Source organism: Panthera leo, chromosome A2 (genome assembly GCF_018350215.1).
Source record: "Panthera leo isolate Ple1 chromosome A2, P.leo_Ple1_pat1.1, whole genome shotgun sequence".
NCBI lineage: Eukaryota > Metazoa > Chordata > Mammalia > Carnivora > Felidae > Panthera > Panthera leo.
Window position 1 is genome coordinate 39,942,109 of NC_056680.1, and position 25,563 is coordinate 39,967,671.

The 25,563-nt window shown below is 38.2% G+C and overlaps 1 protein-coding gene across 2 annotated transcripts in view; it reads left to right on the plus strand.

The window, feature by feature from the left end:
• The first annotated feature begins 1,608 nt into the window (after window positions 1–1,608).
• Window positions 1,609–25,563, plus strand: part of PPP4R2 (protein phosphatase 4 regulatory subunit 2) — a 50,772-nt gene continuing 26,817 nt past the window's right edge. For both annotated transcript variants that reach the window (XM_042929988.1, XM_042929989.1), the window contains exons 1-2: window positions 1,609–1,838; window positions 2,849–2,930. In XM_042929988.1, coding sequence (XP_042785922.1) covers window positions 1,805–1,838; window positions 2,849–2,930 — 116 coding nt within the window. In that variant the 5' untranslated portion in view covers window positions 1,609–1,804. The remainder of the gene's footprint in view (window positions 1,839–2,848; window positions 2,931–25,563) is intronic.

The window sequence follows — 25,563 nt, forward strand, 5'->3', positions numbered from 1 at the left end:
TCATCCAAAAACACCTCGAATCATGTTTGACTGAGTATCTGGGCACTCTGTAACCCAGAGAAGTTGACATGCAAAATTAACCATCACAGTATATATACATATAATATATGAGAGACAGAGAAAGACAGAAAGAGAGAGAGAGAGGGAGAGAGAGAGAGAGAGAGAGAGAGAAAGAGAAAGACAGACACTAGGCTAAAAAGTGGACTTTGATAGCAAGAATTGATTAGCACCTATCCAGCCCCGTCTGAGGGAGAGAGCAAGGTGTGGTTTCTTGCACACGCTGGAAGACTGTACTCTCACATAGGATGGGATGGTGTTTCTAAACAACATGCACAGTCAGCATGAACTTTCTCTCAGATTACTCATTGGCTCAGGCTCTTGTGTGAGTTTGGTTAGGGTCAATCAGGCCCCTTGTTGTAGTCATTTCTTGTGGTCTCTGATCACTACTCCCCTCACCTCTCGGAATTCTTCATTGCCTGGCCCTGTTGCCCCACATTCATGGACAAAGCAATCAGGTTTACACCAGGAGACCCTGCTTTCCAGGCCACAGTTGAGAGGGCACTTGGCCCATGTTAGGTTGTGATTGAGAGATACTGGTTAGTTATCTTAGCAAGTCCTTGGAAATGAGAACACCTTTTTGTGAGCTTTCCTTGAAAAGCTTACAGACAAGAGAAGGTAGTAGAAATGAACACACTGGCTGGGAGCCAGATGTTTTGGGTTCTGATGCTGTTTTGCCAGACTAGCTTTCTACACCTCAACTTTCCCATTTGTAAAATGTCAGGGTTGGAGAGGCCTTCTGAGATCCCGCCCTCTCTAACTTCCTGGGTGCTTATGTAAGACAATCCCAATCATGATGATAATAAAAATAGAAGTCACGTTAAGCGAGTGCTTACAAGTTCTCGGCACCGTGCTACATGTTTGATATTCACCATTTCACTCAAGTCTTGGGGTGGGGGGGAGTTTACAAACCCCCATTTTATAGGTGAAGCTCTGAGAGTTTAAATCACTAGCCCAAAGCCACACAGGAAGTAGTCGAGTTGGACTTTGAAACCAGGTGGCTACAATCCCGAAATTTTCATCTCTTTTTTGTGTGCATTGCTTCTTTTTAAGGTGGGTCAAGGACGAGCCTTGGGTTCAGGCAGGGAGGTATTTTTGTTATGATTATTAATAACACAGAGTGTGTTGGGTTTTTTGTTTTTTATGCGTACTCTGACCGCTGTGTGTATACACTCAATTCTCCCAGCACCTGTACAAGGTGGTCGGTACTAGTGCCATCCTCACGCGGGCGGGGAAAGTAAGGCTCAGAGAGGCTCTGTAAATTGCTCAATATCACACAGCTAGCAAAAGATAAGGACTCAAATCCTGGGAACTGGCCAGGAGCACCCCGCCGCGACCACTCTAGCTGGAACAGGGGCGCGGCGGGCCATCACCAGGGGAGAGGCGGGGCGGCGGGCGCCTGCCGGGTCTATGGGACAGCCCTGGCGGCCCGCCTCCGCCGCGCACGCGCTCTCGGGCTCGGCTCGGGGCGCGCGGCGGGCGCGAGGACGGCGGCAGGGAGCGTGCGCGCGGTGACGTGCCGGGCGCCATGTTGGAGGGCTGGTGGTAGCGGCTCGGGGAGGTGTTCGCTCTCTCGGTCTCGCTCTCTCGCTCGCTTCCCCCGGCTCCCTTCGGTGCCCCCCCCGGTCGCCTGCGTGCCGGAGTGTGTGCGAGGGAGGGGGAGGGCGTCGGGGGGGTGGGGGGAGGCGTTCCGGTCCCCGGGAGACCCGCGGAGGGAGGCGGAGGCTGCGAGGGACTCCGGGAAGCCATGGACGTCGAGAGGCTGCAGGAGGCGCTGAAAGGTGGGGGTAGCTGCCCCCCTCCCTTCCTCTTTACCCTCCACAGCTCCTTCTCCTGTTTTTCTGGGCTGGGGACTCCGAGGGGCCGGGCCTGGGGAGGGGGGGTTGCGCTTCCCCGGCTCCCATCCCCCTCCCACTTCCCCAGGGGCGGGGAGCCCTGTGGGCAGCTCCCTCCCACCCCGCTCTGGGCTTTGTGTCGGCCGCCGGCGTCTGGGCTGGGGGAGGGGAGCCGGGGAAGCTCTGGTAGGGGCCCCAGCCTCTCGCCGACCCCTCTGGGGTGAGGTCGTGGGCCCGCAGCCCCGTTCCAGGCAGGCTCCGTTCTCTGTCAGGCCCCCGTTCGCCAGGCGTCGGGCTAAGAGAAAAAGTAGAAGGTTTGGGGGGGGGGGGGGGTGGCGGGGAGAGGGCGGTAGAGCAACTTTAAAGAGTCTCAGGAAGTCTTTTTCAGAGCTTCTGAAGTCATTCCTCCACGCGCCCTGATTCTAAGGTGGTCTCCTTCCACGCAACAGGCTTGAGAACCGTGGTTCTCAAACTTCGAATACCGTGTGATTTCAGCATTTTCGGAATTATGAATTGACATCCAAAATCATTTGGGAACGGCTACGTTAGGTAGCTGCAGTTTCTTAAGACGCAGGTTTATGAACTTAACGTAGATAAACAGCTTGTGGAAGTTGGGGCCTGGGATTTGTATTTTAACTGGTTTCCCAGATAAATGTGATGTTGGTGTTCCTCCGGACCACACTTTGAGAAACACCACATTAAGGCTTTGTGGAGAGGTTGAGTGCCCCCTTTAGGGGGATTCTTGTTACGTGTGAGGAGACAAATGTTGGAACTAGAACTTTGGGAGTCAGAGGTAGCTAGTTGGTTGAGAGGCTGATTTTTTTTTTTTTTTTTTTTTTTTAATAATTCTTAATATTTGAGGAAGGACTGGGAGGAAAGTTTGTTTTTGTAGTGCTTTGGAAATGGTTGATGGCCTTTGAGAAACACTGATAACTTTTCTTTTTTCCCTTATCTAGATTTTGAGAAGAGGGGAAAAAAGGAAGTTTGTCCTGTCCTGGATCAGTTTCTTTGTCATGTAGCCAAGACTGGAGAAACAATGTGAGTTGAAAACACGTATTAGTTGTTATGGTCCTGTGTATCATTCAGAATTGCTTAGGAAAGGGAAAAAACTGTATTTCAGAAGAAGTGAATAATACGTGTGTCCAAACTGTACAAGCTGCAGTTTATTAAAGCATTTGCTAAATGCATATACTTTAGTTGCTTTATGTATACTCTGTAATGAGTTTTAAAAATATGTTAAAATTTTCTTTCTATCTATGCTTTTGTACATTTAGAATTTATTAGTCTGAAGAGCTAGAGAAAAGAATGCCTATCCCGTCTGTTATGACCCTTTTGGCTATAACAAACAGACTTATTTCCAAAATTTTGTGGCTTTGATTCTGTCTCAAATTTTTTTGTTGGTGGTGGTATTTTCCAATATTGTCCTGTATCCAACCTTTTGTTGTCATATTTATATATTTGAGTGTTTGAAGTGTCATTTCTATTTATTCTCTTGAGGACTTCTGGTGATTATCTGACAATTTCCAGATGCTACAGTTTTGACTGTCCTGTAAACTTTCTAGGATAGCTAACTTGTTACATATGCTCAGCATTTTATTAGGCTTGTTTCCAAATGTTGTGAATCTGAAACTTAAACTATGAAGTTTATTTTCAAAAGGATCCTTCCATCTCATTGTGTGTGTAGTTTATGTTGCAGGAGTTGTTTTCACCATCACCAAGGTAATTTGTAGAAAGTAGTGCAGATTTGTGACTTCCTTGTACTCTTCTCTTTGGGTAAGGGGTGGGGAGCAGGAAGGAGAGAGATTTCTTTGGGTGCAGTGTTAATAAGTGAGCGTTCTTTTGGCTCCCTTATGTCCTTTTTGTACAGTTTCTTTTGAGGCCTACTATAAGAGTGTAAGGTTTAGCAAGTGATAACTGCTTTCTTTGGCTTTATTAGCCAGTGTTCATTTCTCACAAGATTGGCTTGTGGCTCTAGTGTGTGTAGCCTTCTAATAACTAGCCTAATTTAGAAAGGAAAAAGATACTCTGATTGAGTGGTCATGTAGACAAACTGAATCTCTGTAGTGCTTTATTAAAATTATCATCAGCTTAAGAATCTGATGTATTCAATCTTACATTTTTATTTATTCCACTTAAAAAATGGAATCCTTTAGGGGAAAAATCATTTTTGCCTCTGAATTACTCTTAGAGCATCTTTTAAAAATTGATGGAACATAACTCACTGGTATTTATGTAGATAAGCTTAAAAATGACTAGATGCCAGGTCTCAAAAAGAAATTAATCCCTAAATGGTAAATACTCTGATTGCCACTGTCTTTTGAATTGTTAGTTGGTCCAAACTTATCTCTGTACAATATCAGGAGGAAAAGCTTTTTACTTTCAGAGTTTTGATACACAAGATTGTATCAAACTATTGGGAGATAAATACTTAAAACCTCTTCTCCTTATCAGGTCTGTACAAACTGTCTTCTCTTTTGATAACTTTCATTGGCTGTAAATGTGTAAATAGTTGAAAACTTCTGAAAGAAATGTTTTTTAATATCCTGTTTGGATCACCAGGTGGGTAGGAAAATTTAACCTGATTTTTGTGGATAACTATTTTGTCTTGATAGAGGTCTTAAGGTCCACCACCTTACTCCCTCTCCCCCCTCCAACCTTTTTACATTTACTAATAGTATTTTGTATTAAAATGGTGGTGTTAGATTTTTTATAGCATTTGGAAAATATTTTTAGAGTTACTAAAGCAGCTGGTGTTTACAAAGTTTTAGCCTTTGTTGCTTATCATGAGCATGCCTTAATTTTTTTTTTTTTAATGTTTATTTTTGAGAGAGGGACAGACAGTGTGAGTGGGGGAAGGGCAGGGAGAGAGAGAGACACCGAATCTGAAGCAGGCTCCAGGCTCTGAGCTGTCAGCACAGAGCCGGATACTGGGTTCTAACAGGATCGGCAACGGCAAGATCGTGACCTCAGCTGAAGTCCGATGACACTTAACCCACTGAGCCACTCAGGTGCCTCTTAACTTTTGATTCTGAAATTTGCAAAGTTTCTGTCATTCATTTATTGTTAAATTGAGCTTTATGTAACTTCTAAGATTTTAACAAGAAAACGTAAAGAACAGCAGATCAGGTCTCTTTAGTGTTTTAGGATAGATAGGTTGCTTAAGATAAAAATTCCATAGTTCTGTTTTTATCTTCATTGATACGTTATAGTAACAAATTATTAACAAAAAAAATATTTGAACTTTGTTTATGGATGAAAATTAGTGACAACTTAGGCTGTTTATTTTTCATACAAAAAGAAAACAATTGATTTGTTTTCTAAACAATTTGATTTCTAAACAATTTAGAATTCGAAGTATAGGTTTTTACTGAGCAGGAGGATGTAGGAAAATTAGAGAGCCCTGGAACAATTTTGCTTTCTGGTCTATTAAAAATTACCTATAAACATCTAATATAGGAAGTTGGGAAAGATGCCAAGACATGGTGTACTAAGCTGTTATGAATACAGAGATTATCTAAAACAATCACCAAATTTGTTGGTTTTGGCTACTTGAAAAAATTGTATTTATGTTGAAAATGGGACATTACCTTGAACAAAACTTTTCTGAAGGTAACAGTTTGTAACTTAATGCCAAGTATATATTATGTGTTGGATAAACAAACATATGTGGTGGGTTTCAATCATGAATTTAAATATTTGATGGGTTTCAGTTGTAGATTTAAACTTATTTGATAAACTTAGTTGCAGTTACTCTTTTTGGTGGGCATATTGTCCCATGTTCATCCTATGGGAGCTTCTTTAATTTGATTCCAGAGTCCTTTGACTTAATAGTATCCATAACTCCCTGGTATGATCTGAGCTCATTCCTGCCCAGACCTGGAATCAGCCATTTCTCAAGAAGCCATGCCTTCTTTTAGTGGGAAATGGTCTTTAAAGAGTACAAACTGGAGAGGAGAGCTGCTTATTATTACTGAGTTGGTCATTGTTTCAAGCCTCTTCAGTGGATAGAAGCTAATGAAATACTTAATGATTCATACTGATGGTTCCAATTCAAAATCAGGACTACAGTGTTTTATTTCTTCCACAGTTTTGGTTCCAAGGACACAGGGGAAAAGTCTAATAATAATATCACCAATGTAATTATTGAGGACATTAAAAATATTTCCTATCTCTTCCAGTTTGTAGCCCCCATTTAAGAAATTAGTTGTATCTACATTATCTGAACATGTAACAATTACAGAAGTCTCTCTTAACCATCACTTAATCTTTTATAGTGGCTCTATTTCAGATGCTCACCCTAGTCCTTAGGTCAATATCTTTAGTCAGTTTGGTTGTCTGGGGTTCGTTCTGTACTAGATTCTTTAGGCAGAGCTCATGGGAGCATTCCTGAGTTCTTGTATATTTTTAAGAGTTTGTGCCCTTTGTTCTTGAAGGTCAGTTGGGTTGGAAATAAAATCATTGGTAGCGTAAATGTGTTAATTCCATTTTCCTGCAACTCAAAATTACTATCAAAAATCTGATGATAATCTAATTTTCTTTACCTTGTAAGTCATCTACACTTTTTGCCTAGATTCCCAAAGAATTTTTTTTTCTGTTAGGTGCAGTAATTTTTTTGGACTTTGTTTTAGTATTGGGCATTTTTGGGTCTGTAAACTCAGGTACGTGGTGTGCTCCTTCAATCTGTATTTTCAGATTTTTCATATCTTTTTTTTTTTTTTAATTTCAGGAAATCAAATTATGTCCTTTGGTTTTTGTTGTCCTCCCCGCCCCCCCTTGTATTCTTATTTGTCAAATCATCTTGCATGTCTTCAGTATTTTGTCATTTTGTTGAATTCTTTTTCCTTATTCCTGTTTTTAAAAAAAACAGTTTTATTAAGGTATAATTTATATGCAGTAAACTTCATTTGTTGAAAATATGTAGTTTGCTAAATTTTGATACCCACATTCAAACAGTGACCACACTCAACATTGTGAACATATCCATTCATTACTCCTAGAAGTTGCCTCATGCCCCATTGTAATCTTTCTTCCCTGTGTATGCCTCCCCTGCCCTCAGGCAAGTAATGATTTACTTTCCATCACTTTAGATTAGTTTGCTTGTTCTAAATTGTATCTAAATGGAATCATACAGTTTGTATCCTTTGCCTTCTTTTACTCAACCGAGATCCAGGTTCGGATATTAGCAGCTCATTCCTTTTTGAGTAGTATTCATTATATTGATGCCCTACAGTTTTTTTTAATACAATCATTTGTGATGGACATTTGGATTATTTTCAGTTTTTTCTGTTACAAAAGCTGCTATGAACATTTGTGTACAAATCTGTATGTGGACATATGTGTTCTTTTGGATAAAAACCTAGGTGTGGAATGGCTGGATCATGTGGTGGATGTATGTTTAACTTCTTGAGAAATTGCCAAACTGTTTTCCAGAGTGATTGCACCAGTTTGTATTCCCAGCAGTACTTTGGGAGTTGAGTTCCAGTTCTCCACGTCCTTTCCAACATTTAGTATGGCCATTCTTTTTTGTGTTAGTCATTCTAATAGGCACATATTGCATAGTGGTTTTAATTTGTACTTCCCTAATGACTAATGATGTTGCATATCTTTTCATGTGTTTGCTGTATGTATATCATCTTTGGTAAATTGGTTCTTCAAATCTTGCCCATTTAAAAATTGAGTTGTTTTCTTACTGGTTTTTGAGAGTTCTTTATATGTTACAGATAAAAGACCTTTATCTGATATGATATGCAAATACTTGCTATAACAGTGTGGCTTTTCATTCTCTTGATAGTGTTTTTCAAAGTGAAATTTCTAATTTTTTTTGTTTTAAAGAATGAACTTTATTTTTATTATTATTTTGAGAGAGCCAGAGTGTGTAAGGGAGGGTCAAGGGAGGAGCAGATAACAGGGAGGAGGAGGGAGAGAGAGAGAGAGAGACAGACAGACAGACAGACACAGACAGACAGACTGACAAGCAGGCTGCAGGTTCAGCATGAAGCCTGATGTGAGGCTTGATCCCACAAACGTGAGATCATGACCTGAGCTGAAATCAAGAGTCGGATGCTTAACTGAATGAGCCACCCAAGTGCTCCTGAAATTTCTAATTTAATTCTATTTCGATTTTTAAAAATACCTTCCTTTGAAGAACTCTTACTGCGTTACTACCTCTTAGGTTCTTTTGTTCTCATGTACTTTCTAGTTTATTTCCTGAAGTAATTTTTAAGTTTCTACCTAATTGGTTTCCGAATTCTATTGCTTCATTTTCTGAGTTTCTCTAATTCTGACTTATATCATTTTGTAAGTGTCTTTAGCTCATTTATAAATATTATACAGAATTTGTTTGTTTTTGTATGAGTCTTTGTGGATTCCTCTCATTGTCTGTAGGGACGTTTGTTCTCCTTACTCTCTTTTTTTTTCCTTATAATCACCTTGTACAGGATTTAACCTTGATATTTTTCTCTTGTACTCTTTTATGTGAAATAAGTTTTCCTGACCCTTGAGAACGAGATAGGGCTCAGTAGCATTCCTAACTTGGAGCTCTCTTGTTGTTTGTAGTGTTTAAGAACATGGAGCTTGCTTTCTGAAATTTCCAGCTTCCCTTTTCCAATTTCTGCTTTATTTGGATCCTGTCTTTCCTTCATCTTTATTGTCGTCTTCTTATACTGGGGTCATCTCTGAATGGGAGCTCTGGTTGGTCATTTTTAAGAGCACATGGGAGCAAGACTGCTGCTGTCCTTCAGCTCTCATTGTGGGTCCCTTCTGTTTTCTCTGCGGTGGAGTGGGCAAAACCCTTTTCAGTTTCAGCTGCTGTTCTCAGATTGGCGTATCATGATTTCTAGTGAATGCTTGTTGGCTGTTTTGTGGTTCTGTTCCTAGGCCCTTCAGGTACACCATGACTTGTTTCTGCTTTCTCTTCCTCGGAACCTGATACGGTCATGTGACTGTCATTTTTCTCACCTGTTTTACTCTTTGGGGTTTGAGAAATTGACTACTTGGTCAGCTAGGTTTTTTTTGTTTTCCAGCTAGTTTTATTATAAGTTCATTTTTGTAACTTTATTTTTGTTAATTGGCTTTTCGCTTTGTGTCTAGTTAAGTCTGATAGAGTTTTGGAGACATGGAAAACTGTAGCAGCACTGTTACCCTCTCATAATTACACTTCCTCTGAAAACTGTTACTAGTATTCTCAAGTATAAAATGGGAATAATAGTAGCATCTCCTAGTATAAGTAGTTAATACAGGGAAAACTTAGCACACTGTGTGACTAAATGCTCAATAAATAGTCATCATTCCTGTGTTGACACTGCTTATGTTGAGTCTGCTTTGTCCCCCTACCCCCTCCCTGAAATTTCAAGTTCTCTGTGTTGAGCGATTTTGACATATGATTAGGAAAATAAAAGTTAAGTTGCTTAAAAGTAGTTATCAACAACTAATTATTGAAAACAATTGAATTATAAAATCTTACATTGAAAATAAAATCTGCATTATTGAAAATCTCCTTATGAATGAGGCTGTTAGATCTTTCTTCTGTGAGTTTCTTAAAGGAGGAGATTTTGTTTTGTCAGCATAGTTTCTAAAATGTCATTCTCCTATACTGCCTTCTTGATTTTTGCCACATCTTTCTAACTTCTGTATAATTAACACTCTTCTCTATGTTGGCTTGCTTTTTTTCAGATTTAAGTTTTATTAAGTAATCATGACCCCAAGATCAAGAGTTGCATGTTCTTCCAAATGAGCCAGCCAGGCGCCTCTTTTCAGATTTTTTTGAAAATAGAAAAATATTACAGAAGTTAAGCACTCATTTTGCCCTTCCCCATAAATATATCACTATGTTAATTTTATTCCCCTTGTAAGAAACAAGATCTGAAACCACTGGTTTGTTGCATTAGTTCTGTCTTTTAAAGTTTCTTTAAAATCTGTAAGTACTAAAATACATACCTAATATGAGTTTTCCATGTGCCACCTAAAGTCCTCATGTACCACCGTCACAGTGGTACACAGGAGGCACAGTAGATTTTCAATAAATATTAGTTAAGTGAATGCTCTTTTTGTTTCAAATATTACAATAACTGCAGTGATTAAGGTATGAACATGAATAAAATTATAGTCATTTTCATTTCTTTCATCACATCATGCTGTAATCTGGATGTGTCTTCTACACTGCACAAAATTTATTGATTGGTGCATTGGAAGATAGACCTGTCACCTTTGTTTTTTGAGTAAAGTTAACTTCAAATCTTCAATCTCTTTGGTGTGCAAGTGAGCTCATATTTTCCATGTTAAGATTTTTATTAGTAGTTGGCCAGTCCCATAATTTCATGAGAGTTAGCATGTGGTAATATCATTCTTGGAAGAAACATGGCTTGAGTTCTGAATTCAGCTTGGCGATTTCTCTGTGTGAATTTGGGCACATTATTTGTGAGCTTGTTCCTCATTTGAAGAATGGAGCTTATACTCTATAGTTGTCTCAGCTCTTGTGAGGACTCAAATAAATGAAAGTATGTAGCTATAAATACTAACATTTGGGAGTAAAAATTAGAATTGTCTGTATGTTGGGCATAAATTCAATGATTTGGGCTTAAGAAACAAGCCTGAGGTACTTTATCCCGTGGAAGGAGCTCTGGTTTGAGTCAGGAGAACACCCAACACCTGGGTTTGAATTCCTGCCTCTACCCGTTAGTCTGTGGCTCAGGCTGACTTCTCTGTGCCCTAATTTCCTCATCTGTAAAATATGAGTAATAAAATCTATCTCAAGGTGTGTTGTGGGGATTCAGTGGCTTTATACATCTAAAGTTTTTGATACAATGACTGGCACACAATGACAGCCCCCTCCCACCGCCATCCTTTAAATGGAAGCTGCTGTAACTATTTTACTTACCATTATTTAAATCATCTAAGTTACTAAGGGACACAATTTGCTCTGATACAGACTGAGGGGCTTGTAATAGATGACCTCCAAGGTTCCTCCCAGCTTGAAAAGCTTATAGGAGCCTGTTGAGGCAGTAGTTATGTAGTTATCTGGGGGTGGTATTGCAGCAATAATGATGAAGGGTGGAAATAGGGCACAGTGATAGTCGTTGAAGTTAAAAATACCTGCTGATGGTGAAAGATGTTAACTGTTGGGAGTATGTTGCAGAGGTGAATGGTTTCCAGACCAAAAAAAAAAAAAAATGGAGAATTGGTTTTGTATACTTAGATGAGAAACATCAGTCATTGTTACCACTTAATTTATTAGAGCCACAAAGAGGTTCGTTCACAGAATGCCATTCATAGTGTACCCTGTATACATGTGTGGTTTTTATCTATATCCAGAGATCCTCTCTGCTTGCCAATTAATGCATGAGTTCAAAATGCTGATGGTCTATTACTGGAAGTTTGTGAAAAACTTCATGCTGCTTCAGAACATCTTATTAATAAGAAATTAAGGAATTTATGATCTGGAATTTACTGTGCTTTCCCTCTGTTTTGTGGACTTTAGATCTTTTACCTTAATGATATAGGAGTTTGTCATTGAGGTGAATGAGTGTGTCTGTCTGCCTCCCTCTGCTGTCTTTATCTTTTCTTTCTATACCAAAATCAAGTTTCAGTATCCGTAGCAAAAACAGACAAAAAACCAACTGATACATGTATTCAGTGACTAAAACAGTATAGACAGTTGAGGAGGAGAACGTTGGCTGTTATTTCATTTAATACATATGTGTGTGAAAGAATTTTACTTTAAAAATAACCAATGAGGAGCACCTGGGTGCCTCAGTCTGTTAAACGTTCAATTTCGGTTCAGGTCATGATCTCACGGTTTGTGAGTTCAAGCCCCACACTGGGGCTCTGCGCTTAGAGTTCAGAGCCTGGTTGGGATTCTCTGTCCCTCTGTCTCTCTGCCCATTCCCCACTTGCGCTCTCTCTATCTCAGAATCAGTAAATAAAAATATTTTTTTAAAAAGTACACTTAAGGGGCGCCTGGGTGGCTCAGTCGGTTGAGCGTCCGACTTCAGCTCAGGTCATGATCTCGCAGTCTGTGGGTTCGGGCCCCGCGTGGGGGCTCTGTGCTGACAGCTCAGAGCATGGAGCCTGCTTCAAATTCTGTGTCTCCCTCTCTCTCTGCTCCTCCCCTGCTCATGCTCTGTCTCTCTCTCTCTCTCTCCCTCAAAAATAAACATTAAAAAAATTTTTAAAAAATTTTTTAATATTCATTTTTGAGGGAGAGAGAAAGAATGTGAGTGGGGGAGGGTGGAGCAGAGAGAGAGAAAGGGAGACAGAATCCTAAGCAGGCTCCAGGCTCTGAGCTGTAAGCATAGAGCCCGGTGTGGGGCTCCAATGAGCCGAAGTTGGATGCTTAACTGACTGAGCTACCCAGGTGCCCCTATTTTTGATCCTTCTAAAGTGTTATTCTCCTTTTGTTACTTGCATGTGGTGCTTCTCAGTACTCCTACATAGAATCTTTGATTTTAAAATCGTGAACCTGAAACTGGGATTTATAAGGGACTAGAATTTTCACTTCTGTTTTGGGTTAAAGTTCTTTTATCTGCTTAAAAGGCAAACTTGTAGTAAACATTTATTTTGTGCCAGACACTGTCAAATATTTCATATGTCTATCTTAATTTGATCTTTACAACTACTGTCTGAAGTAGGTATCTCTGCTTTTTAAAAGATGATACTGGGGTGCTCAGGTGAGCATCCAACTCTTGATTTCAGCTCAGGTCATGATTTTGAGGCCCTGAGATCCAAGGGCTGGGTGTGGAGCCTGCTTGAAATTCTCTCTGCCCCTCCCCTGCTTTCTGTCCTCTCTGTCTTTGGCTGTCTCTAAATAAATAAACATTTTTTAAAAAAGAGGGTACCGAGGGTGCCTGGATGGCTCAGTTGGTTGAGCATCTAAATATTTCAGCTTAGGTCACTATCCCGGGGATCAAGTTGAGCATAGAGCCTGCTTAACATATTTTATCTCTCTCCCTCCCTCCCTGCTCTCGAGAGGCTAGCTTGCTCTATCTCTGCCTCATATAAATTAAAAAATAAAAGAGGATTCTGAGGCTTAGAGAACTTGAAAGTTTTAAGGTTGTGCATCTGGTGAGTGACAGAATTGGAATTTAACTCAGGCATACCATACCGACTTTAGGTTCTCTCATAACTTACTTTTTTATACCCCTTGTCCCTTGTGCCTGGATGGCTCAGTTGGTTGAGTGTCTAAATCTTCATTGTTGTCTTCACATCTTTCCTCTTTACTGAAGAAATCTGAGAATCTTTTTAAAATCATTAGAATTTGAAACTATGCTTTTGATAGGAATCTGTTACTAATTATTTCTGACATTTTCTTGCTGCTTATCTAATCCTGATCTGAGGCACCTGTCCTGCTTTCCCTGCATTGTAGCATACTAGAGTGTGATCTTCTAAGCCCTGAGACCATGGATAGTTGCCTGGTAATTGTGGCAAGAATGGTGAGGTTGGGTGTGGTAGTTTGGGACTTAAGAAAATCAAAATCTATGTCAAGAGCGTCAGTAAGGTAAAGAAGTATATATTTGATATACCCTTAACATGTGTAAGTTAGACTATTTCCAGTAACTTCAAAAGTTGAAAACTTGTAGTAATTATAATTTTGCAGAGGTGTAAATTTGAAGCATATAGGTAATGTGATTGATGTATATTTAAATTGGAAGTATGAGCCTAATTTTCTTTTTAATGTATGCATTTTGGATTTGTTATTCTTAGTCAACCAAAAATATTAACCTTGCAGGTTAGGTGGTAATATTTTCATTTACTGGTGATGAAACTGGAAAAAAATATGCTGTAGAAGAATTTGAAATTTGAGAAGTATAAGAGCTGTTACAAGTGCATTTGTAGTGTGCGCTATTGGGTATCTCATAGAAGGAGGGTGAGAGCTTTTTTTTTTAACTGATGAAATATTTCTATTCAGAATTGTATGTTGTAAATTTTATATTTTGGAAGTTGTCTTATTTTGGTCTTATTTTAGGGATATTGTCCACGGTGACTGCAGGGTGACTTTTGAGATTATGGCTGTTCTGTCTCAAAGTGGTTCTTTAAAAAAAAAAAAAAATTATTTTTTAAACATGTATTCATTTTTGAGACATGGAGCATAATTTAGGGAGGGGCAGAGAGAGAAGGAGACAGAGAATCTGAAGCAGGCTCCAGGCTCTGAGCTGTTAGCACAGAGCCTAACATGGGGATTGAACTCACAGACTGCAAAGTCATGACCTGAGCTGAAGTCCAATGCTTACCTGACTGAGTCACCCAGGCGCCCCATCAAAGTGGTTCTTTATCTGGAGACAGGTCCAACTTTTCTAGGGATTTTGAACAATAGGATATTTCTGCAAGGAGTAATCTTAAATGGGGGTAGAATGTGGCCCAGTTTTCTTTTTTCCCCAATTAAGTATTGTTAGTGAATTCAGGGTTTTCCTGGGCATGAGCTGTTGTTGTAAGACAAGTAGTCTTTCTCTTCCTCCTATATAGATATTGATAACTCTCTTGTCTTGCCCTGTTTATATTAGAGGGTTCATGAGGACACCTGTCACTGTATCTGGTTTTTTTTGTAAATATTGTCTGTGGTATTTGATTTTGCTTTCTTAGTTGTTAGAGGATATGACAGAAATCAATGCCACAGTCAGGATGTGGCCACTTTAAAAATTATTTTCTGGCAAAATTTAGATGAGTGAATAGGTGGTAAATTTTAAATACTTAAAACTTTCAGTCTTTCATATTTTAAGTATCTTAATATGGAGACTATCATCATGCTGTTCTGTTCCTGTTCCCGTTCCCATTTTAGTTAAGGAGAAAGTGAGAATAACTGCATATTGAGTTGAATGGATCACATGAATTAAATACTTATTGTCTCCATACTGTAAAAAAAAAAGTCAGGTACACAGATTATGGAAATCAGTACTGCTTTAGATAAGCCTGTCTCATTAAAAATTTTTTTATTCAAAGCACTAACAATAAGAAAAAAATCAAACTGTACCTTTAACCCGCTTCTTCTATATTAACAGAATTTTTCTATGTTATATAAATGTATGTGTTGATTCTTTAAAAAAAACCACCTAATATCAAACATCTGCAGTTTGCAGAATACTTGCTGTATTGGCTGTCTTTTCTTATCAAAACACTTAAGTCTACCTTATTGTTTTTATGGGTTGCATACTAGTACTTTGTTTGGGGTATACTGTAATTAATTCAACCTGCCCTTCTTTGATGATTCTTTAGGTTGTTTATATTTACAGACAATTCAAACAGTGTTTAAGTGAGCATATTTATGCTGGCACAGATGCAAGAATGGGATCTATAGGTTGAAGTCTGTATTATTATTTTGACAGGTATTGCCAGTTGGCCTTCCCAAAAATTTTTTCAACCTATGCTTATACCAACAGGGTGTGCAAATTATCTCTCTACCGCAGACAGCACTGAGCATTACTAGGCTTTTAAATATGAAAATCTGATAGATAAAAAATAGTATCTAACTTTAACTTGTTTTATTTTGTGTCTGCATCTTTCCATTTGTTATCATTTATAGTTTCTGTCCTCATTTATGAAGTTATGATTTGGTTTTCAGATTTTTATTGATAAAAATGGTAAGTATCCTGATAAAGTTGATTCTAAATAATGATACTTTTAAAGTTTATGTATTTTGAGAGAGAGAGAGAGAAAGTACACATGCTGGTTGGGGTAGAACAGAGAGAGTCCCAAGCAGGCTGTCTGCTGTCAGTGTGACGCCCAACACGGGGCTAGAACTCACACACTGGAACCACGAGATCATGACCTGAGCTGAAATCAAGAGTCAGATGCTTAACCGACTGAGCCACCCAGGTGACCCTAAATAATTATACATTTTATTGTGTTAGGAATAATTTGAGTTTAAGAGTCTCAAGCAGCAAGTTGTTTTAAAAAGATGGTCATGACTGTATAGCAAAGAATAGTCTTTGTTATGGTTGGTGGATTGAATTGTTATTTCTGGTGTTTGTCTTATTAGTTACACTCTCTAGACAAGTAGTCATATTTATCAGTAACAGTGACTTCAAATATATAGTCTGAGCAGTGTCTTCAATTTAAATGACTGTGTTTGAAATTTTGTCCTTATAAAAGAAATTTTTTTTCACAGTATGGTTCTCGCCTGTTTCTTTGTGAATTGGCCAAAACAAACCACTTAGCTTAAGGGAAAAAAAACTTATATTCTGCTCTTAGGTTGACTGAATACTGAGGGCATTCTGAGATCTCAAATGTCAGTCATACTCAAGCAGAAAGAATGAAATTATTTCTCACAAAAATGGACATGTCTTAAGATTGTTCCTACTACCTTAACTTTAGTTTTGAATGAATACATACTTTTTTAAAATGTAAGTAAAATATTTAATCTTACCTGTGGTGTTTAAGCTTATAGGATTTTGCAATAATTAGAAGTAAAAGTAATTGCAGATGTTTGAGATTTTGAGATGTGGGCTTTTTCTTTGAATTTGCATTTAATTCTATAATATATGTCTTCACTTACCTTTTTAAAAATATACATCAGTTGTTCTTAGCCTACCATGATAATGACTGGAGACATTTTTGGTTGTTACTAGTGGGGGAATGCTACTGGCACGGAATGAGTAGTGGCCAAGGTTGCTGCTGAAGATAACTCCCAACAACAAAGTATTATCAGATCCAAAATGTCAATGATGCTGAGATTGAAAGATTCTGCTTCATAGGAAATAGCATACATCAAACTTTAAAATGTGTCTTAGGGGCACCTGGGTGGCTCAGTCGTTTGAGCGTCCGACTTCAACACAGGTCATGATCTGGTGGTTCATGAGTTCGAGCCTCGCTTCGGGCCCTGTGCTGACAGCTCAGAGCCTGGGGTCTGTTTTGGATCTGTGTTTCCTTCTCTCTCTGCCCTTACCCTGCTCATACTCTGCTGTCTGTCTCTCTCTCAAAACTAAATAAATATTTTTAAAAAATTGTTTTTAATGTGTTTTATAGTTCTTTCACCTGTAAAATAAAAACAATGGTGGGTAGGATCAAGATGTTTAACCAAAGCTTCTAGCTTTACCTTTCAGAATTCTGTTTGAGAAACTTCATAAACTTTAATTTGAGAAGTAGATACTACTTGAGAAAGAGTTATAGTCTAATTATTAAAGTGTTATCTTTTTTGATGTTCAGTAGATGGAAATCTTAAAAGTTATGTCTTTAATCAAATGTTGCCTAGAAAATTCTGTTTCTCCTTTACTCTCAGCCTCAAAACACTTCTGACACTATGTGTGTGGGCTTTCTTCTCCACACCGAGCAATTCTGTGACACCGCGGAGTGTCCTACAATTCAATTCAGTTCAGACTCTCTCTCCCGTTTCAGATGGCAATCAACATTCAGCTTGTTACCCATGCTTCTGAGTAGCAGGCTAAACAGAGGTTTTCATGGCTTGCTCCTTGGGTTCCATTAATGCACTAGAGTGGCTGCTCACAGAATTCAAAAAAACTGTTTACTTAACTAGATGACCAGTTTATTACACTGGGTATTGAAGGATACAAATGAACAGCCAGATGAAGAGATACAGTGGGCGAAGTCCAGCAGGGTCCTGAACATAGAAGCTTCTGTCCCCATGGAGTGTGGGGTGCATCACCCTCCCAGCATGTGGATGCATTCTTGTTCATGATTCTGGAAGCTCTTTGAATCCATAGTTTGTAGGTTTTTATGGAGGCTCCATAATGTAGACCTGATTGATTATTCACTCCACTTCTAGCCCCTTTCCCCTCTCTGGATAATAGGGAGGGGGCGGTGCTGAAAGTTCCCAACTTCTTTTTTTTTTTTTGAAAGTTCCCAACTTCTAATCCCAACTTGGTCTTTGTGATGACACACCCCCAACCAGGTGCCCACCAAGATTACCTTAGCTGTTTCAGGCGCCTGGGTGGCTCAGTTGGTTAAGTGTCCAATTTTGGCTCAGACCATGATCATTAGTTGGTGAGTTCAAGCCCCACACTCAGCTTTATGCTTACTTACAGTTCAGAGCCTGGATCCTGCTTCAGATGCTGTGTCTCCCTCTCTCTTTCTCTGCCCTTCCCCTGCTCATGTTCTCTCTCCCTCAAGAATAAATAAATGTTAAAAATTTTTAACAGAACAAAAACGGTTTCTGTTATTCAGGAAATTCTGAAGATTTTAGGAGCTCTATATTGGGAACTGGGGCAAAAGACTAAATAGTAGAACAAAAGATTGTCCTAATACCCCTATTTTCAAGGGTTTTAGGAGCTCTGTTAGGAATTAGGGGCGGAGACCTATATAAATTTCACAAATACATCCTCTAGCTTCATGGGACTCATATACATAGGGGAGAGAGAAGCTTTAATTCCTCACTTCATTAAAAGGGTACCGTACTGGCTTTGTGTGTGTGTGTGTGTTTTTTTTTTTTATTAATTTTTTTTTTAATGTTTTTATTTAGTTTTGAGACAGAGAGAGACAGAGCATGAGCGGGGAAGGGGCAGAGAGAGAGGGAGACGCAGAATCTGAAGCAGGCTCCAGCTCTGAGCTGTCAGCACAGAGCCCGATGCGGGGCTCGAACTCACAGACTGTGAGATCGTGTGACCTGAGCTGAAGTCGGACGCTTAACCAACTGAGCCATCCAGGCGCCCCTGGCTTTGTGTGTTAACATTAGCTACTCTGTATATACCTTGAGAGGGTAGGGTTAGGTACATTGAATCAGAAAGGGGTAAGTGAAAGGTAAATTATTTGTCATCTTTCAAATTTAACTGCACATTAAAGTGAGGCCTATGTTCGTTATACATGCATTTCATAAACAAGCTGACAAGATCATAGCAGCAGCTGGAAGTACAAAGTGAAGAGGCCTACTAAACCTGCATATTTTAATGTAATTACTAATACTTCATTAAATACAGTACAAATGGTAAACTGGATGGAACACCGGATGAACAGATGTAGACTAGGACTCTTCTAACTAGGATGTATGGTCATTCTCCATTGTTCCCTTTGAAGTCACCCTTCTTAGCATTACTAGTTAATATCATTCCTTCTTTATCATTCTTTCATTGAGGCAAATCCTGTCTTATTCTTTAAAATTCTTTATTGATTTGGGTTCATCTTACCTTTTCAGTCTTTTGCCACCATTTGTAACTTCTCCAAATTATTTGCATTTCACTGAATATGCAGTGCTCTCTTTTGCTAGTAGTATTAAATTCTAATAGCATCTTTCTGTTGGTTGCCTCTGTTCTTCCTCGTGGCATGACCTCCACTTGTCTTTTAACATTGTTCAGATAGCTCAATTCAAATACATAGCAATCTGCTGAAAAGCTTTTCTCAGATTCCTTTTTCTTAATAGAAACTACCGTATTTCTGACATGCATTGATCACGTTTCTGTTGTAGCTGTTTGCTTACTAATCTGTTTATACTTGTGGTTCCCCAAGTGTTGAGGGGGCTGAAATTCCCTTTCTGAGAATGTGGCACGAAATAGGAGCTGGATTAAATATGTAAATGGAAGAAAAATCAAAATGGTGTCTTCTTCTGTTCAATATTTTAACTTGAGAAAATAATAGAAACTATTGTTTCCAAATCGTAAGGTTTGTGTATGTAAGAGAGAGAAGCTTGCTTTCTCTTTCCTTTTAATTTTCCCTATGTCTAGATTCTATTTATCCTTTGTCACCTTTGCTTGTGTCTAAGCCTTCCCAGGTTTTCAAAAAAGATAGTAACTTTGCTGTTATAAATTCTCCATTTACCATTTTCTGCTGTGTATTACGGATATATTAATACAGATATTATTTCTCCTGGCTAGCTAGGTAGGCTCTTTAGAGATCATAATTTGGTTTTTGATCTTTATATCCTTCTGTGTCATATGTCACTGTGTCTTCAGTAATAGACTTGCTGTCTTATTTTGGGTTACGAGAACAAAATATCATAGATCACATGGCTTCAATAACAAATTATTTTCTCATAGTTATGGAGTCTGGATATCTGAGATCAAGGTGCCAGCATATTTGGGCTTCGGTTGAGGGCTGTCTTCTGGCTTGCAGAAGGCCACCTTCTTGCTTTGTCCTCAGATGCACTGTGGGAAGAGAGGATAAGGGAGGCGTAATAGCTTGCTGTTCCCCCCTCCCGTCCCCTTCCCCATCATTAGGGTCGCATCCTCACGGTTTCATCTATACCTAATTGCCTCCCAAAGACCTTATCTCTAAATACTGTAAGTTTATATGTTAGGGTTTCAACATAAAAATTTTGGGTGAACACATTCAGTCCATAACATTTGCAACTGATTTGTGCAATTAGTGCATCTTTCTGTTTTTATATCTACTGATTGAATTCAGGTGTGGATTGTTTTATAGAGATACATTCTTGAAGTTTTTGAATTTTCTTTCAGTTTTGTGAAGTAAATGTTTTAGGTACATTCTCTTTAAAGGAAAATGGGAAAGAGAAGGGACTGGGATTTATTGAAAACATACTATGTGATAATCCATACTGTGTGACATTCTGTATAAGATATGCTGGTGTGAAATTCACTGAATGCAAAAGTTCTTTTGTTATTTTTTCACCACTTAGTTTTTGTGTAATTTCTGATTGTGCATTTTTTGTTTAGTGTTCCTTCATTCCTTAACATCTCTGTGAGATGTTACTTAAGTCAGCAAATACTCAACATATAATCTGTGCTAGGTACTGTGCTAGTTGCTGGGAATGCATTAGTGAGCAAACAAACCACAGTTGCTTATGTTTATTATTTTGGCAGTAAAGTATTATATTTATATGATACTTTGCTTGTTGCTTTTATCAGCATTCCCGTGTATCAAGTACGTTAACTTCATTTTTAAAGTTAGGACAGGTGGAAACTTTAAATGTAGTTACTTAAGTTAGTAATTTTTGTCATTTGATTCCTGAATTAACCTATGCTATGAGCCTAAGACTAATTAGGTATTGAAGAGGTTAATCCATAATAATTTTTGTCGTACATTTCTGTATTTAAATTTTGGGTAGGGAGGGAAAGGTTTTAGTTTCCAGAGATACTAGCCTCATAATGTATGAGGTGCAGTAGAACTTTGTTAGATTACATGGGAGTAAAATTGAAATTGCTTTAAATTTCTGCTTTTTTCTGCTATGTATATATCAATTCCATATATTTCTCAAAATTTTGACATAATTACAAATTTTATTAAAATAAAGGTTTAACCTTAGATTTTCTTTGCTACCCAAATAAACATTTTAAGAATAAAATTTCAATGAATTTTCTTCATTGATATGTTTTTTTCCATATTTTAATATCTCTGAAATTGAATGCCTTTCAAACACCAGTAGTGGTGTTGAATTCTTAAAATAATGGGGAATCTTACAGTTGATCCTGACTTAGATTTGGTGAATATAGTCCTGTTATTACCTCTTTGAAGTTTTAGGAAAAGCACATATTTAAGTATATTGGATAGCTCGTACAGTTTGGAAGAATCATTCATTCTTGAAAAGCAAAGTTGAGTCTGAGTATTCAGTATAAGATTGATTTAATTATTGGCATATTTCAAGTTATAAAAAGTTACAAGAAACATAAGTTTATATTGCTTTTATATTTAGTTGGTAGTTTTCAAAAGTTCTTTAAGTTATGAGGATTTGTGAATAAAATCATACCCTTATTTGTAAATGTTAAGAGATTTTACTTTCTAAAAATTTATAGTTGAACAGTACAAAACTTTACAGAATCATGTTGATGGGATGAAGTTTTCTAAATGGACTAATTTTTAAAATAACTGATTTTCTTACTGATGTTAGGCATGGAGTGTTGAGAAATGTGGCTGGGTATTTAAAATGTATTGTTTTTATTATAAAAGTAGGATACCCTTTTAAAGCAATTTGAACAGTGCAGTTATTCATAAAAGAAAGAAGTGACAGTTCCTTCCATTTCTGTGCCCCAAGATGTGTTGAATTTTTATATTCATTTCAGTAAAATGCAAAACGGAAGTGAGAATTTAGTAGTAGCTTTAAAAGAGAAAATTCACCAGGAAAAACTGAAGCATACTTGAACGTAAACCTTTGTTTTCTAAGGAATTAAATTCATATTATTCATGAATAGCCCTTTAAAAATACTGCTAGGATCAACTTTGCTTTCTAATACTCAGTTTGAATATTTTTATTTCTCAGAAAGTTTCAGCTTAATTCAGTTGATAATTTTGTTGACTTTAAGCAATTAACCTTTTTATACTTCCCTTCAAAAGAAAAAAACATCATAGATACGATTGGCTGAAATGTACAACCTTCTTCATACTTAATAAATTCATAAATATGAATTCATTTATGAATTCAGCTATAATTTCTGATCTAGGAGAATCATGTTTTTAGGGCTGATGCAGGAACCTTACGTATTTTGAACACTGGATATTGGAAAAGATAAAATTCAAACCATAATCAAGGGATAAGGTGCAAATAAAGAAGCAAATAGCAATAAAGTTACTTTATTGGCAGTAATCTGTCATACAGAGGTGGTCAGTGTATATAAAAACATACAGGATCTTTGACATTCTGGAGGGTTACATGCAGAGAACAAAACTAAAACCCAAATTGCTTGAATACCATGGGTAGGCTGCTAGATTGAATGATCAAATGGTTCATTTGGGGACGTCCCCTTAGACTTGAATTAATTTTTTAGTGTCATAGCATTTTAAATATTACACCATAAGAAGTAAACTTTTAAGTTGTAGTTTGAAAATACCGAAGAGACTTTTTTCTCAGCTCAGATTTCTACTTAAAGATAGAGCATTAAGGATGTAGTCCTCAGAAGAAAAATAGCTGTTTGAAAGCATCAGATTCATTTAAAACTATCTTGCTTGCAAGCAGGACCAACTGATTTTGGTTCTCTTAAGCCCAAAATAAAGTGAGAAAGGAAGAGAAAGATTTTTTGGAAAGATACTGAGGTAGCTAGAATTTAGAATCACAGGGAGAGTTAAACTACCAAGCCAAGGATAGGACGATGGGGTACCTTGGGGGCCTCAACCATAGAAGTTGCTGGATCTCTCCTTCGGATTCCTGCCAAACGTGTGATTTAGTCCAATAACTTCCATTGTGTGTTCTCGCCATATTTCACATTTCTGGAGGAAAATGTCCAGTTGGTCTAACCCAGGATTAATCCATTTCTTTTTTAGAGGAGGAGGCAGGTAACATGGACAGGGAAACAGTTGGTTCTTGGAGGCCCATCTTTGTGTATTACATCCCTTTCCTAGAAAGTGGCTGGGGAACCAACTCAATTGGTGTATGCTATAATCAGCATATGTGCATATACAGTATCCCCAGTTCATTATACAGGTAAAGTATTAAAATTATTACCTTAAAACTGGTAGGAGATTATAACTGTGACTTGGGGGTAACAACTCCTGTTCTTTTATTATGAGAAATTCATTGTCCTTACCAGGATCTCTGAATTGTTGAAATGCTTACAATTTGAAGGATAGCTTTTGCTTAAGTTCTTATCAGAATGTTCTCATAACAAAAGACAGTTCCCTCCCCAAAGATAAATTCTCTTGCATGATGCTTAGCTTCTTAGTACCTCTTAAGCGGGAAAAATGGTCTGGGGCAGAACGTAAATAGTTGCTTTAAGGGAGTAATAAAAATGCTTTGAGAGAAGTAGAGTAACAAGTTGATTTCTGAGGATTAGGGAAAACTTTGATACCAGAGGCAGTTAAGCTCAATTCCGCTAGAGGGAACAATAAGCAAAGGGATAGGAAAAAGTGAATGGTTATGAAGGTATATTTGGGACAAATCAGAGTATCTTGCCGATACATAGAATTTTGCATTTAGAGAGACCTTAGAAGTTATTGAAGGTTTTTTTTTTTAGCAGAAGAGAGAGAAAGCAGAGCTTTGCCTTGGGGAAACTAGTGTCTAATTCAGGTGAGTTACTGGACTTTAAGATAGAGGAAACGAGAGCTTGAAATAGGGCAGTGTTAGTGGGAATGGACATGGGAGATTCTCAAACATTGGGTTATGGTTCTGTAGACATTATCCATCATTCTCATCTTGCCTGAGTTTCTGTATAGGCTTTTCTAAATGGTTTCTTAAAATGCAGTTTTGCTTGCCCTGTTTAGTGTCTAATCTATGCTACTAGCCATGGGCGTGCTACAATGTAAATAACATGTTATTTCCCTGCTTAAAATTTTTATGCACCCTCCTCCTTGCTTAAGTTAAAATTTAAGATCTTTATTATGTTTTAAGATGCATATGATTGTGTCTCTGCTTAGCGTGATATTCCCCAATTTGCTCCCTTTGTTTTTTTCTGCTTTGCTAAACTACTTACAGTTCTCTGGTGGATCATGCTGTCTCATCTCAGTGACTGCTTACTATTGCCTCTCCCTGGAACAGTCTCTTTTCCTTTGTGCTCATCTTTTTAAGATCTGTACTAAGTCTGGAAAACTTTACTCCAGATAGATAAGTCTTTAGCCCACTTCCAGTACTTTGTGATTGCTTCCATCATTATTGCATGTAGATTTTGTTTTGCTGTCTTTTTTACACTTGATCTTAGCCAAAAGGCCGAGAAGCGATGTTTTGCTGTCTTTTTTGCTTAGATTGTGAATTCTATGAGGCATCTAGACTTTCTTTTTTGTATCTTTTCCTACTGCACAGTAGCATACAGGTGCATATTTGCATTGCCTTTCTTACGTTCTTTCTTTTCTTCTCTTTTTTCTTTTTTTCTTCTTTGCCTGTAACTAGATGTCCTGACTTTCTAGGAGTATGGATTTTGAAGCCAAATGCCTAGGTTAAAATCCTGGCTCTGCCACTTACTAGTTGTGCAACCATGGGCCGGTTATTAAACGTCTTTGTTTCTTAGTTGCCTGCTGATGATAAGATTGATGAAATAATACTGCCTAACTCATAGGGTGGTTGTAAGGATTGAATTAATATGTCCAAAGTGCTTAGACCAGTGTCTGACATTGGTGGTTGTGTGTTTTTATTATATATTGCAGTTCACATATGAATATGTACTCCTTTTGAAAAACAGTTGCACATATAGTGCTTCCAAATCTGTTTGGAAAGTGGTATTTTCCTGATTTTTTCCATACTGTAGTTGGGTTGCATTATTCCCACCAAAGCATGCTTCAGGATATTCACCAAATAATTACTGAGCACTGAACTATTTGTCAAACATATTTCTGGTAGTTGTGATATATATTTAGGTGAAGAAATATGTGGGCACATAGTACATGTAGTAAATTGCATGTTATGTGATTGTAAGGGCAATGGAAGAATAAGAAGAGTAAGGGAAATGAGAGTTAAGGGTCAAGAGGTACTTGTAATTTTATTTATTTTTTTAACGTTTATTTATTTTTGAGAGTAAGAGGCAGTGTGAGGGGGAGAGAGACAGACACAGAATTGGAAGCAGGCTCCAGGCTCTTGAGCTGTCAGCACAGAGCCTGATGTGGGGCTTGAACTCACAAAACAGTGAGATCATGACCTGAGCTGAAGTCGGACACTCAACCGACTGAGCCACCCAGGCGCCCCAAGAGGTACTTGTAATTTTAAATGCAGTGGTCAAAATAAGCCTCATAGAAGAAGAGCATTCCAGGGAGAGGAATCTTCCAGTGCACAAGTCCTTAAGAGTGTGTCCTGCCTTTTCACAGACTAATAAGGAGGCTACTGGAGTAGACTGACCAGAGAGAGGAGGTCAGAGACGTAAAGGGGATTGGAGTTAGCTTATGTAAGGCAGTGTGGACCATTGTAAGGACTTCAGCCATTACTGTG